This window comes from Natrix helvetica, assembly GCF_964273705.1.
Source record: "Natrix helvetica genome assembly, chromosome: 14".
Lineage (NCBI taxonomy): Eukaryota > Metazoa > Chordata > Lepidosauria > Squamata > Natricidae > Natrix > Natrix helvetica.
In genome coordinates, this window is record NC_138564.1 from 12,143,970 (window position 1) to 12,159,325 (window position 15,356).

The 15,356-nt window shown below is 51.3% G+C and overlaps 1 protein-coding gene across 2 annotated transcripts in view; it reads left to right on the forward strand.

The window, feature by feature from the left end:
• The first annotated feature begins 277 nt into the window (after nt 1-277).
• Nucleotides 278-15,356, forward strand: part of SMTN (smoothelin) — a 46,594-nt gene continuing 31,515 nt past the window's right edge. For both annotated transcript variants that reach the window (XM_081966208.1, XM_081966209.1), the window contains exons 1-7: nt 278-406; nt 3,042-3,222; nt 10,663-10,811; nt 11,725-11,824; nt 12,057-12,135; nt 13,105-13,208; nt 14,631-14,709. In XM_081966208.1, the coding sequence (XP_081822334.1) occupies nt 3,172-3,222; nt 10,663-10,811; nt 11,725-11,824; nt 12,057-12,135; nt 13,105-13,208; nt 14,631-14,709 (562 nt within the window). In that variant the 5' untranslated portion in view covers nt 278-406; nt 3,042-3,171. The remainder of the gene's footprint in view (nt 407-3,041; nt 3,223-10,662; nt 10,812-11,724; nt 11,825-12,056; nt 12,136-13,104; nt 13,209-14,630; nt 14,710-15,356) is intronic.

Sequence of the window (15,356 nt, forward strand, 5' to 3'; positions counted from 1 at the left end):
CCAGGGTTGGACTAGATGACCTACAGGGTCCCTTCCGACTCTGTTAATCTGTAATCAGATGCATTAAAAAAAAAACCCACCTTACATTCCCCCACCCGCCAGGGCAGAGCCTGCCCGAAACGACAATTCCCAACATGCCAAGCGCGCCCAGCCTCCAGGAGGCGGACCCGACGGTTACAAACCGACCAATGACGAGGAGGGCTAGGGGCGCGTCCAGGACCGTTGGGCGGGGCCGCGCCCTGCCATTGGCTCGTTCGAGAGAGAGGGGCGGAGCTCTGGGAAGGCTGGCTGTCTCGCTGAGCTGCGCTGGGCGGCTGGGCTCACAGCCTCGTCGGGATCCGCTGCGAGCGCCTCGCTCGTTGTCCGCGCTGCCGCGCCTTTGGATGGCTCTGCGCCGCCGGGGAAGGTACGTCGAGCCGATCCGGATTAGGGATTCGGGAGACCCATCCTTGATCCGGATTAAGGAGGGTTTGGGAAGAGGGTCTCCCGATTGGAGTGGGGGTCTTTGTGCTGGGAAGAGGAGGAGGAGCTGGCTTCGTGGCAGCGGTGATCTGGGTGGGAAAGTGGGGCCGCGTTGGGATCCATTGGAGCAGAATTCGGCTGGCTGGCCGGTCTAGTAACAGGAACAGAGTTGGAAAGGGACCTTGGAGGTCATCTAGTCCAACCCCCTGCTCACGCAGACGACCTGTGCTAGGGATTCGAACCGGCGATCTTTACTGATCGGGCAAAACTCAGCTGGCTTTGCCACTGAGCCCCCTAGCGGGTTCCCTGCCAGGATCGGCGGAGCTTTGCTTTGCACGGGTTTGGAGGGTTGTGTGAGCGCGTGTCCCAGCGGGGCTTTGGCGCTACGTGGCTTGGGTGGGCACTGGGCAGGACCTGAGATACCTTGCCCTTCCTAGCAGGGCTAGGCAAGGCTGGTTGGTTGGGCTGTCGGTCAGCAGTGTGGATGCCCTGTGGATCCAGGCAGGGAGGCTAATGCCGAGGGTGGGATAGGAAATAGAATAGAATAGAATGAGAAGGGAAGAAGGAAAGCGAAGAGAAGGGAAGAAGGAAGGAGAATGGAATGGAAGAAGGAAGGAGGAGGGAAGAAGGAAGGAGAATAGAATAGAATGAGAAGGGAAGAAGGAAGGAGAATTGAATATGGAATGGAATAGAATAGAATGAGAAAAGAAGAAGCAAGTAGAAGAGAATGGAATGGAAGAAGGAAGGAGGAGGGAAGAAGGAAGGAGAATAGAATAGAATGAGAAGGGAAGAAGGAAGGAGAATAGAATATTAATATAGAATAGAATAGAATGAGAAAGGAAGAAGCAAGTAGAAGAGAGTGAGAATGGAAGAAGGAAGGAGGAGGGAAGAATGAAGGAGAATAGAATAGAATGAGAAAGGAAGAAGGAAGGAGAATAGAATATGGAATGGAGTAAAGGGACCTTGGAGGTCATCTAGTCCAACGGCAACACCCCATGCCCAAGCAGGATGTTGCCCACACTATGTTGAGACTTTGGAAAATGTGCCAAGGAGAGGAAATAGAATAGGATGGCACGGCAGAGAAGATCTCATAACAATTGAAATAGAATAACAACAACTTTATTGTCACTTTAAATGTACCCTTAAATCAGCATGCATGAAAACGAGATGTTGGTTGCATACAGCTCTCCCAAGGTGAAAGGGCCCTGGATCAGGATGAAACAGTTTCCCGTGGAATGACCTCCGATAATGAAGCATGGAAGGGGGCATCTTCCCCCTGGCGTAGTTAGGGGAGAATAAAAACATCCAGGATGAACTCCAAACCGTAAACGTACCTTGATGGACCAGAGTCATGAAACGCGGGAGGCGAGGTGGAGAAACCATGCCGTGTTTGGATATATATGTTGTGTGAACGTGCCTGTTCTCGCTTGGAGGACATGGCAGAAATCGTGGGAACTCGGGCTAACATTTTGGCTGGTAGCAATGACCCTGAGCCTCGGGTTCTCCTTCCCTTCCTCCCCTTGCACTGTGCCCCTACCTTCCCCAACGTAGTAGCGCCCATGTTCCACTCTTATGCCAAGTACACTGGCAGCCAACGACCGGAGTGAGCTGAATCTGCAGAAGCCGTGGGCGTCTCTTTGCCTGATCCCTTCATCCGCCGCAGTCTTGGGACATTCTTCACACCTGGTGCGTGTTTGCAGGAGAGAAATGCCAGGGACTTCCGTGGGCACCAAGATTGCTGGGAGTGAAGTCACCAGAGCTCTGCCTTCCGTGACAAACAATTTGCTGTGTTGTTTAGCTTATTTTACTTTACTTTATCTTACCTCGTCCAACGAAATTAAATGCCGTCTTCAGTGTACATTACAACTATAAAAATAAAAACACAAACACCCGTCCTTCACATGCTATATACTTCAAATTGAAAACCTCGGATATTGCATTCGTATTGCACTATATTCCGCAGAATTCAGTATAGTTACTGCCCTGGGATAGAAGTTGTTTTTCAGCCTTGTTTTTATTGCCCTGTACCTATGTCCTATGAGGGACGCGGTGGCTCAGTGGCTAAGACGCTGAGTTTGGTGGTTCGAATCCCTCGCGTCCCGTCACGGAGTGAGCTCCCGTGACTTATCCCAGCTTCTGCCAACCTAGCAGTTTGAAAGCAAGTCAAAAACGCAAGTAGAAAAATAGGGACTACCTTTGGTGGGAAGGTAACGGCGTTCCGTGCGCCTTCAGGGTTGAGTCATGCCGGCCACATGACCACAGAGACGTCTTCGGACAGCGCTGGCTCTTCGGCTTAGAAACGGAGATGAGCAGCGCCCCCTAGAGTCGGGAACGATGAGTACTTATGTGCGAGGGGAACCTTTACCTTTATCTATGTCCTAAGGAAGCCTGAAAAGTAGAGGAATCGGGCAGGGAGGGGGATCTCAGATTTTCCTTGGAGTTAAAGGGGAGGGGGGAAAAGACCCTCTCTGGCTGGTGGTTTTGGGATTAGCTTTTCCCATCCGTTGCCTTTCTGGGATAACTGATTGATGGGGGGGCGGTTTGCTCTGTCTGACCAGCTCGCCTTTGTTCGCTTCCAGGGCTCCATCCGTTTTGACCCCAAAGTAGACCTTTGGAGGGACCTCCCTTCCTTTCTGTGCCTGGCCGGCTACTTTGGGCAGAAGGAGAAGGAGGAGGGGGGGTGCCCCGACGGCGGAATCCGGCGGCAGCATGTCCGAAGAGGCACTCCTGAGCATGGACGAAGGCACGCTCCGGAAATTGGTGAGTTCCTTTCCTCTGATGCTGTCTCTCTTGCTTGGAGACAATTGACGGTTTGAGGCTTTGGGGAGAAAGCTTCTTTCTGCCTTTTTTTTTTTGCCCAGCGATGTTTTGTGAGTTGTTTTGGAGGCCTAGACGTTGGCGGTCACTTTGCTGGCTTTCCGTTTCATCATTATGTGGATCCGTTCCTCCCGTCCTTTCATGGATTTTTACTGGATTTCTTTGGCGGCGGGAGTTGTGGGAGGGGGAGGGCGGGGAAGGATCGTTTCCCAAGTTTGAATTTGTTCACATGCTGCCAGTTTGTGGGTTGTGCATAGAAGGGGGTGTGTGGGTTCACACGTTGCATTTAAGCCCAAGGTTTTTTTTGGAGGGAGGAGTCTGATTTATTGAATAGCCCATCGTGCCTAAGTTTACAGTAATCCCCAAAGTGAGACTTTTGAGTGACAAAGGAAAAATAGAGAAAGAAAATTAAAGAGCCACGGAAGTCCTGAAGCTTCATCGCTGGAGGCTTTCAAGAAAAGACTGGACTGTCATCTGTCAGAAATGGTGTAGGGTCCCCTGCTTGGGCGTGGGGTTGGACTGGATGACCTCCAAGGTACCTTCCAACTCTGTTATTCAGAAGTTGTGGGTGCTTCATCACCAGAGGCTTTCAAGAAGATATTAGACTGCCATTTGCCAGAAATGGTATAGGGCGGGAGGCTGGACTAGATGACCTCTAAGGTCCCTTCCAACTCTGTTATTCTGTTATTGTTCTGTTATTCAGAAGTTGGGAGCTTCATCCCCGGAGGCTTTGAAGAAGACACTGGGCTGCCATTTGTCAGAAACGGTGTAGGGTCCCTTGCTTGGGCCAGGGGTTGGACTAGATGACCTCCAAGGTCACTTCCAACTCTGTTATTCTGTTATTATTCAGAAGTTGTGGGCGCTTCATCCCCGGAGGCTTTCAAGAAGAGACTGGACTGCCATTTGACAGAAATGGTGCTTGGGCATGGGGGTGGGGCTGGGGGGTTGGACTAGATGACCTACAAGATCCCTTCCAACTCTGTTAATCTGTAAACATTAGAAGCTTAAGGGAACGCATCCTCCTTTGAGACGGGAACAAGGGACGAGATTATTACCGAAGCTGCTTAATCCAATTCTGTAAATTCGCCCGCATTTACAAATTACAGGGCTACTCCTTATGAAGTTCACACCAATCCAAAAGCGAGGAAAACCGTAGCATAGTAGTGGCTGCCGCTTAAAGCCTTCCTTAACTCAATTACCGAATTACCTGCTTTTGGGGCTTCTTGCAGGTAGACTGGAATTTAAGGTAACCCAACCGGCTGCGTTCATCAAACAGCGCTAATCCGCAAATAACTAATCCCCGATTACAACCAACCTCTGCTTACTCAAAGCAGCTTCTGGTCTCGAATTGTCCCGGTTTTAATAAAAATTAGAAAAATGCAGAGGGTCTCCTTGGAGGGGTGTCCGAGCCAGGTAGGGAAGCCCCTTCCCCCTGCTTGCCACCTCGAATCGCACTTCCTTTGAGATCCCCATCTTCGTTTCGCAAGCTTCCTTTCCCTGCTACTTGGGTTTATTATATTTTGACGGCAGCCCTTCGGTGACTCCTCTTTGGAGTTCGTGCGAGTTGGCGCACGCTCTCAGGTCCCGCGGTCGAACACAGACTTTGCAACTCCTTCTTACCACGAGGTTTTGAAACTCCTTCTTTACGTAACGCTTCGATGTCCAAATCCTTTGCTGGGGGCCGGAGAAACGGCCGGAGTCCGGTGGCTTTCGGAAGATCGCTTCCGTGGATCTGTTACTCCGATTCTTGGCCTCTGTCAGTGGGAAGGACTGACCCAATTGCTCCTTTGCTCACTCCACCAGCAGGAAAATAAAATACCCACCCAAGGGGTGTCTGGTGCCTTAGCTTTCATGCCAGTTTCACGCAAAGGGCTATATAAGGTTTGAGGTTGGCTTAGCATGTTGTGTAAACTTTGCCGTCGCGGCTTAAAACCGACTAAAAACTGGCTTAGAACAGACTTCTCCCACCTGGATGGCCTCCGGGCTGTGCGGTTTTCCATTCCCAGAGTTGTCAACTGCGGCCTTAATAACTTGCGGAATGAAGGAGGTGAAGGTGTGGCTGTGTGAAACTTGACGAGATGTGAACTCAGCCACTGTGACGTCTCTAATTGACAGGTGTCATTCGTCCCTGATGGCTGGAGAAGTCTTCCTATTCCCCGTTGCAGCCTGAGTCCTCCTCCTCCGCTTTTAGCTCGTAGACAGGTAGTCCTCGGGTTACGACCACAAGGGAGGCCCCGACATTTTACGTCGCTGAGTTGAAACATTGGTTAGGTGAGCTTTGCCCCGTTTCGTGACTTTTTCTCGCTGCCGTCGTGAAAGCGAACCGTTGCGTTTGTTAAGTGAGTCACCCGGTTGTTACATGAATCCAGTTTCCTCCATTGACGTTGCTGGTCATAAGGTCGCAAAAGAGGATCGTGTGACCCTGGGACACTGCGACCGTCATAAATGTGAATCAGTTGCCAAGTGCCTGAATTTTGATGACGCGACTGGGACTTGGGGCCATGATGGCGCAGTGGTTAGAGTGCGATACTGCAGGCTACTTCTGCTGACTGCCAGCTGCCTGCAGTTCGGCAGTTCAGATCTTACCAGGCTCAAGGTTGACTTAGCCTTCCATCCTTCCGAGGTCGGTAAAATGAGGACCCAGATTGTTGGGGGCAAGAGGCTGACTGTAAACTGCTTATCCGGGGAAGTTTTATTTTGGAGGAAACAGGGTAGCAGGTCTGACTTCTGCCAACACAAGGAGCCGTCATAAATACCAGCCAAGTTTGTGTTTCTTAATTTTGCCGCGAGGCGGGGTATAAATCCTTCCCGGGTGTTGGAAGGTCGTCGCGGAGGGAGCCCCTTCACAACCATGTTACCGACTTCACAAACGGCGGGGGTTTCAGCTTCAAAACCACGGCAAGACGGCGTCATGAAACAGGGCGCTCGACAAAGGTTTCGCTCGGCGACAGAAATCTTGGGCTCGGTTCTGGTCATACGTCGAGGGCTACCTGAACTACAAAGGTGTCATTGGGTAGAGAGAGCCGAAATCCCCCCTTCCTTCCCAGCCCACTCCCAATATAAAATTTTGCTTGCTCGGGAGCCGTTTTTCTTCCAAGCCAGAGTGAGTTGGCCTTCTCTCTTTCTCTCTCTGGGACTCACCTGGCCCGTCGGCAGCCGGAGGGAAGGCAGCGCTGCCTGCTGCACACAAGGGCCCTTTGTGCTCCGTGGTAGGGATTCCTGGCTGTTTGCGCTGTGGGGAGGAGCGCCAAGGCCCTGCCTTGCCTGGAAGGGGAAGAGAGAGCCTTGTTCAGACCTGAAACCCGTTGGCCCTCACCTCTGCCAGCTGAGGCATCGCCCACTGGGGAGGCTTTGGCAGGCAAGAGTCTACATCGAGTTCCTGCTCAAAGGATGGGGGCGGAGGGCAGTGGTGAAATTCAAATTTTTTTCACGACCGGTTCTGTGAGCGTGGCTTGGTGGCCGTGGCAGGAGAAGGATACTGCAAAATCTCCATTCCCTCCGTACTCCAGAATCTGTCAGAACCTGCTGAATTTCACCCCTGGTCAGGGAGAGGGTCCTTGTCCTTTAACTTAGGGGTCACCAACCTTTCGGATCTCAGGGACCACTAAATCCATAATTTTAAATCCCGCGGACCACTAATAGGATCTCCCTAATGACTGGCTGGGTGGGTGTGGCTAGGTGGTCATGTGACTGGGTGGGCGTGGCCAACTCAATGTCACGCCAAGGGGCGCCTCGCCGGCCTCTACTCACCACTCCTCACCTGTCCTCCCGGGCTCCTTAGGGCCCCAAGAGAAAGCAGTTGTTGCAGCTAAGCAGCAACAACTTTTCCCAGGAGAAAAGAGTTGTTCAAATTGGATCTGGCTGAGAAGGAGGTTCAGCAGAAGCACCTCACTGAGGACTAGGAGCATAGGCTTTCCAAACAGAGAGAAGACCTGCGTGAGTGCAAGGCCAGGTGCCGGTGACTGGAGGCTCAGTGGGCTGAGATGGTCAGCCAGTTCCAGGCCAGGATGCAGTCCCACTGGAACGAGGCCCTCTGGATCTTCCCCACCAGCGGCTCTTCCCTCCAGCCTTTGCCCAAAGCCCCCCACCAGGAGGCCGAAGCAGACCCCAAGTCAGAATTTCTGCCCCCCCCCGACCCCCACAAAAAGACCCCGAAGGGGGAGACTCTCTGCAGCAACACAAGCATCCATTGCACGCATCCATCCCAGGGGCCGTAGTTTAAGGATCCCTGATTTAGTGCAATGTAAAAAATGCAAAAATCTTTTCTGTGGACCACCAAATTTTTCTCACAGGCCACTAGAATAGAATAGAATAGAACAAACAAAGAATAAAATAAGAATTAGAATAGAATAGAATGAAGAATAAAATAGAATAGATTAAACAGAAAGAACAGAATAAGATTTAAAATAGCATAGAGTAGAATAGAATAGAATGAAGAATAAAATAGAACAGCATAGAATGAAGAATAGAATAGAATAAACAGAAAGAATAGAATAAGAATTAGAATAGAATGAAGAACAGAGTAAATAGAATAGAGTAGAATGAATAAAATGGAACAGAATAGAATGAAGAATAGAATAGAATAGGATTCTTTATTGGCCAAGTATGATTGGACACACAAGGAATTTGCCCTCCCGCGCATAAGCTCACAGTGTACATACAAGCCACAAGTGATGAGTCATGCTCATCATCATCATAAAACACAATACTCATATGTCATAAGCTACAGCCCTGGACAATAGTTCTGGGATACTAAATAAATAACCAGCATCAGGCCTAGTAGGATACTAACTAATACAAGCAATATAAATCATAAGGTACAATCAAGACAGGGATGGCCATAAGAAGATAAGGAAATAAGTAATAGGAGAAATGAGAAGGATAATAATAATAATAACAACAACAACAACAACAACAACAACAACGTAATGCATTTTTGAATGTTCAATTGGCTGAGTTTCATGTTTAATGAATAAAGTATATAATAACGTTACCTTAACCGTTCCTAGGTCCTTGGTTAGGACTTGAGCTGTTGAGCTACCAACCAGCCCCAAAGGCTGTGAATCTCACCAAAGATTAACATAATAATAATAATAATAATAATAATAATAATAATAATAATAATAATAATAATAATAATAATAATAATAATAATACAGCTCTACTAGGTTGTTTGATAGTGATTGGTAGATGATAGATAGATAGATGATAGATAGATAGATAGATAGATAGATAGATAGATAGATAGAAGATAGAAGATAGATAGATAGATAGATAGATGATAGATAGATAGATGATAGATAGATAGATGATAGATAGATGATAGATAGATAGATAGATAGATAGATAGATAGATAGATAGATAGATAGATAGATAGATAGATTGATAGATGATAGATGATAGATGATAGATAGATAGATTGATAGAGAGAGAGAGAGAGAGAGAGAGATAGAGAGAGAGATAGATAGATGATAGATTGATTGATTAACAGAGTTGGAAGGGTCCTTGTAGGTTATCTAGTCCAACCCCTGGCCCAAGCAGGAGACCCTCTACCCACCATGTTGTGGGAATGAGTGTCTTTAGCAGAGTGACAGCAGGGGGAGAAAAACTGCCTTTGTGTCTGGTTGTTTTGGCACGCAATGCCTCATAGTGTCGTAACGGGCAACGTCCAGGATGTGAGGGATCTGTAGATATTTTCACAGCTCTTTTTCTGACAGCCGCTTTTCTTTTTCTGTTTCTGGAACACGAATTAGTTCCACCCTTTTCCTTGGCTGCAGCTACAAGGGAATTAGTCCATATAAGGAGAAACTCTCTGTCCTTTTGGGTTGTTTTGTTCCTTCTCTTTCTCTCTCCCTCCTCCTCCTCCAACTGGCTTTCCCTCCCTCCCTCCTTCCTTTCCCCCCTTTCCTTGTTTGCATTTCTCGTTCCCTTCTTTTCAGCACCCCCTCCCCCCAGAGGAGCCCCACCGGTTCGTTTTTCGCACTGTTAGGAAGTTTCTCCCTCGTTCCACGTTGCTTCTCTCCTCGATCGGTTTCCATCCGTCATTTCTTGTCTTCCGGTGCTTTGGAGAATAACTGAGTTGGAAGGGGCCTTGGAGGTCTTCTAGTCCAACCCCCTGTTCAGGCAGGAAGTGGATCAGTGATGGCGAACCCCAAGGTGCCCCGTGATCTCTGCCGAGCATGATGGGGGCCGGTGCTTCTGCCTGGTGGTTGGCGCCTCCGCCGAACCAGGAATGCCGGAGGACAATGGCTCAACTCTTCCTTCCCAACCTTCTCCCTCCCTGTGTGCAGGCTTTGTACGTGTGTAAAATATGTGGTTCTCGAACTTACGACAACAACGGAGGCCAAAATTTATGAGCAGCAGTGGAGCAGTGGTTAGAGTGCAGTACTGCAGGCTACTTTTGCCGACTGCTGGCTTTTTGCAATTTGGCAGTTTGATTCTCACCAGCTCCAGGTTGACTCAGCCTTCCGTCCTTCCGAGGTGGGTAAAATGAGGACCCAGATTGTTGGGCAAGAGGCTGACTCTGTAAACCGCTTCGAGAGGGCCGCAAAGCAGCATATAAGTCTTAAGTACTGTTGCTATTATGGCAAGGCGTCCGTTAAGCGAGTTTTGCCCCATGTCGCGACCTTCCTCGCCCCCCCCCGCTGGGTGAACCGCTGCGGTTGCAAAGTTAGTTCCCACGCGTGTTAAGTGGCGTCTGGCTTCCCGTTTGATTTTGCTGGGCAGCAGGTCACCCCCCCAAAAAAAAACGGATCGCGTGACAAACCCCCCCCTCTCTCCCCCCTCCCGGCCCGGGGATACTGCGCCGTCATAAATACCAGTCAGTTTCCAAGCACCTGAATTCGGATCCCGGTGACTCTGGGGATGCTGCCACGGCCGTATGTAATGGAGAACGGGCCGAAGTCTGTTTTCAGTGCTGCTGTAACTGCTGTAGGTCGAGGCCTACCTGTGTACATGTACACACACACACACACACACACACACACACACACACACACACACACACTCTGCTTCCTGCCACCACGGAGCGTAATTTAATCTGTTCACTGAAACCAGCCGGAGAGTTTTAGAAGCAGGCATCTTCCTTGAAGGATGATTACAGAGTTAGCCGTATCCCTCGGCTGAAGTGGCGGAGAGTTTTGGGCCGAAACCCCGGCGGCGAAGGACATGAGCCGCTAAGCCTGCGGAGAGCACAAGAGCCCGGCCGGAGGGACAGTGCCACTTTGTGCAAACCTCACACTGCGCCCATTGTGTGTCTGGGCCCGGGGGCGGCCGAAGAGAAGCCGGGGAATGCCTCTCCTAGGCGGGGGGCGGCCTCCGCAATACCCTTGACCTGTCCCTGAATGACCCTCTCCCTCTTCCCCTCTTCCCTTCCCACATAGCTGGAAGCAACCCTGGACTTGGCCGAGCGCAGGCAGATCCGTTCGGCCATCCGGGAGCTGCGCCGGCAGGAGCTGGAGCGCGATGAGGAGGCGCTGGCGTCGAAGCGCTTCCGGACGGAACGGCAGGAGAACAAGGAGAACCGTCTGAGGTGAGTTTGGGGCCTCCGCTTCCCTCTTCACCCCACTTTTCTGGCATTGGCACCTTCGGGACACCGCTAGGTTGGTGAGCGGCGCTCTGCCTGGCCGGAGGTGGGGGGGTTGTCCAGGGGGCTTATTTGCAGGGGAGGGCTTATGTTTTTGCCCACCAGAAAAATGTGGCGCGGCCTTATTATCAGGACAGGTCATATTTTCGTGGAACCGCGGTATATGTTTGTATATATGTGTGTGCATGTGTGTGACTGTATGTGTGTGATAGGTAAAGGTTCCCCTTGCACATATGTGCTATCTACCGTGTAACTAAGGCAGGGTCTTATTTTCTTTTGACCCCCAAAATAAGCGCTCGGCCTTATTATCCATGCATAAGTGCTGTGTGAAGAGCGTATTGTCTGGGTCACCGTGCGTACACATAATATCCGTTTGTCTTTAACATGCACGAACGGTTTAGTCAACAGGGTATTATTATCTGTCTCCTTATACACAGTCGTAACTTTCAATTTCTAATTTCTACCTCTGTTGTCTGTTGATAGAACAAACCCCAGGTCAAAATGTATTCCGTATCTTCTTTATCTTTAATGTCAACCTATCCATCGCTCCTCCTGTCACCTCCTTTGACCTGTCCACAAAAGATGGGGCATTTACGGCTGATCTGAGCAAGCCCAGCCCCTTCCTCCCTCCCACCCCCCATCTTGGGCGCCCCACGAGGGCCTCCAATCCCACCCAAATGCCTGCTTTTCCAGCAGAGTCTGGGCCGCCTTCTCGCTGCCCTCCTGCCGCTGGATCCTTCTCCCCGGAGCGCAAGAGCTCCCTTCCCCTGGGAGGGGCAGCCCAGGCCACGCCAGGCAAGGCGAAGGGTTTGGGGCGCCTGCCCGAGCGATGATCCTCTCCATCCTTTGGTCCCTTCAGGTCCTGGCAGCGAGAAGAGGAGCAGCGGCAGCAGAAGTCTCTGGACGCCCTTTCGCGAAAGCTGGAGAACATCCGGGAGGTGGAGGAGCTGACTGCCTTGGTAGGTCCCTGCTGAGCCAGATTGTTGGGGGCAAGAGGCTGACTCTGTAAAAACCGCTTAGGGAGGGCTGGAGAGTCTATAAATCTATTGCTATTTCCCATCAAGAAAATTGCTTGGATTTGCACTCCAGCCGATGGATCTAGGCTCTCTGGGGGGCCTCCCTTCGGCACACGGGCCACAAAGGGGGGAAATGATCCCTTTGAACCTTCCCTGACTCTGCTTCCCTTCTCAGCTGCGAGGAACCAGCGAGTACGAGGAACGTAAACTCATCCGGGCTGCTATTCGCCAGCTGCGCGCGGAAGAAATTGAAGGTACCAGACCCAGCAAGGTTGTTGTTGTGTCCCGGCAGCAGCCAGAGGATCTGGCAGCAGAGTTGGAGAGTGAGGAGGGTTGGGGAGGAACCTGGGCCAGTCCTGGAGTCTGGGGAAGGCTCGGATGAGGGCTCTGCATCAGAGACAGAGTGTTAGGCCTGACACAGAGAGGGGTCCAGAGCCAGTTATCAGCTGCCTTCGGAGTCAGACATCAGTGAGGCAGAAGAACAGCTGGAGCCTGTTCCCAGTGTGCGCATGTGCAGAGCTGCCAGACGAAGGGAAGAGCTAAAGAACAGGGGTCGACTTGGGAGTAAGGCCACAGGAAAGACAATGAATGGCCCCTCCCAGAGGAAATAAAAGAGGAGCAAAAGGGGAGTGGAGTTTGCAGGAGACCATTAGTTCGCTTCATTGGTTTGTGACTCTCCGAGACTCCTTGCCAAGTTTTGCAGAGATCAGCCTGGCAGCTCTCCAAGCCAGATAAGGTCTGTGACTGTAAATCCTCCCTCGAAAGACTTTGCTGGATGTGAATGAGCAGAATTCACAGTCAATTAATAAAAGGGGTTTTTGTTGGGACCAGGAGTTTGCTTCATGCTCTTGGGAAGCCCAGGTCAGAACAGGTTGCACCCAGAGGTTTGGGGGGTGTGTGTGTATTGTAATCTTCCAGGAAGCGGGGGGGAGTGTGGAGAGGGATCACTGCATCCCTTGGTCACCACCGTCCTCCAAGCAAGGTTCCCTAAATCAGGGGTCCCCAACTGCAGCCCTGGAGGCCAGCAATGAGCCCTGGCATGCCAGCAACCACGCCACACCATCAAGCAAAGTCCCATCCGTGGGATGCAGGCGCCACGTGAAACCACGTCCCTTCCGATCCGTGGAAAAACCTCTCTCCACGGAACCGAACCCCAAAGTTGGGGGGTCATTGCTCTGAACGATGGTCGCCTGTTTGAAACGGCTCTTTTTCCTTCCCTCCAGCTGCAAAGTTGGCGGGGAAAGCTTTCCATCACCGGAGGGGCACCGACACGGCTCGGGCATCCAAGGAGCAAGATGAAAGTGCTGCAGGGGACAGAAAGGCCCAGGTAAGCAAGAGCCCTCAGACTTATATACCGCTTTGCAGTGCTTTTACAGCCCTCTCTAAGCGGTTTACAGAGTCAGCCTTTTGCAAAACCCCAACAATCATTTTACCGGAAGGACGGAAGGTTGAGCCCGATGAGATTCGATCTGCCAAATTGCAGGCAGCCAGCAGTCAGCAGAAGTAGCCTGCAATGCTGCACTCTAACCACTGTTCCACCATGGCTCATTCCAGGAGGAGAAGGCAAGGAGGCAGACCCTCAATTGGGAGGCATTGGATTCCCCCCCCCCCCCCGGAGTGTGAGATATTTTCATCTCGGCTGTAAATCTTCCTTTTTGGCCCCCTTGGGTAGCTTTTGGGCAGAGCTGCTGCAATTTTACCCTCTGTACATGCTTTAGGATTGCACTACCCATGGTTTCATATGTGCAATCCTCCTCACTACGTCTCTGGAGGGCCCCCTGTTGGAGAAGAGTTATGCCTTGAGAACCTTTGTTGTTGTTAGTCACAAAGTTGTGTCCGACCCATCGTGACCCCATGGACCATGTTCCTCCATGCCTTCCTGTCCTCTCTCATCCTCTGGAGTCCATTGAAGCTCACACCGACTGCTTTGGTGACTCCATCCAGCCACCTCATTCTCCGCCGTCCCCTTCTTCTTCCCTTGCCCTCCATCGTTCCCAGCATGAGGCTCTTCTCCAGGGAGTCCTCCCTTCTCATCAGGTGGCCAAAGTCTTTGAGTTTCCTCTTCAGGATCTGGCCTTCTAAAGAGCAGCCAGGGTGGATCTCCTCTAGGACTGACCGGTTGGATGGCCTTGCAGTCCAAGGGACTCAATGCAGGAGTCTCCTCCAGCACCAGAGCTCAGAGGCCTCCATTCTTTGGCGCTCAGCCTTCCTTAGGGTCCAATCTTCACAGCCATCCATTGCAACTGAGAAAACCATAAGCCTTGACTATGTGCACTTTTGATTGGCAGGGTGAGGTCTCTGCTTTTTAGGATGCTGTCTAGATTGGCCATCGCTTCCCTCCCCAGGAGCAAGCCTCTTTTGATTCCTTGGCTGCCGTCCCCATCTGCGGTGATCTTGGAGCCCAGGAAAATAAAATCGGTCACTCCCTCCATATTTTCCCTATCCTTTTGCCAGGGATTCAGACTTCCCCATTTTCTCCACCAGAGGGCAGCATTTTCCTAGTTGGTGGTCCTTTCTGCTAATCTGGCTATTGCCGGGGGAATTAATGGCTTTAATATTAACGGGGAAGCTGGGATCACTTAACAACAGACATTTTGGGCTCGATTGCAGCCGTAAGTCGAGGACCATCTACCATACGGCTTCCCAGCGTAGGCCAACAGGCACAGGACTCTGCGTGTGCTTAGGGGTTTTGCTGAACGGATCTTGGGAGGGGGGGCTGAGGGTTTATTTTCCTTTCGACTTCCCCCAGGTGCAAAAGCGAGCAGGGCAGGAGCTGATCGAAAACCAGGTCCAGGAGCAGCTGGATCCCAAGGCGGCGGATGGTCCAGGTGAGGCCAGGAGGAAGATCCCTGCAGGGGGCACCTAGGGTGGGCTATGGGGGAGGCCTGGCACTGAGCCCAGCCTGTTGGCACGAGGGCGCTGGTAGATTGGATCAAGGCGAAAAGCTGGAGTCCACAGATGCCTAGAGTTATATACTGTTGACGGGGATTGTTCTGACCGAGGCTTCCCCAGGAGCAGGAAGCTGAGTCCTCGTCCCGATAAACCCCTTTTATTGAATTGACAGTGAATTCCTCTCCAGCAAAGTCTTTCCTCTCCCACCGTCTTTCGAGAGAGTTCACAATTTACCGACCTTGATCAGGCTTGGAGAGCGGCCAGGCTGAGATCTTTCAGACGTCGCAATACTTGGAATGAACTAAGTGTCTCCTGCAAGCTCCACTCCCCTTTGCTCCTCTTTTATTCCCTCTGGGAGGGGCCACTCATCGACCGCTGTTCCTTAGCTGTTCCCTTCGTCTGGCACCTCTGTGTATGTGTACACTGGGAACAGGCTCCAGCTGTTCTTCTGCCTCACTGATGTCAGGAGGCAGCTGATAACTGTCCGACGGCCCTGGCCCCCTCTCTGCCACCAACACAGAGCCCTCATCAAAGACTTCAGGACTGGCCCATGTTCCTCCCCAACCCTCCTCACTCTCCAAAC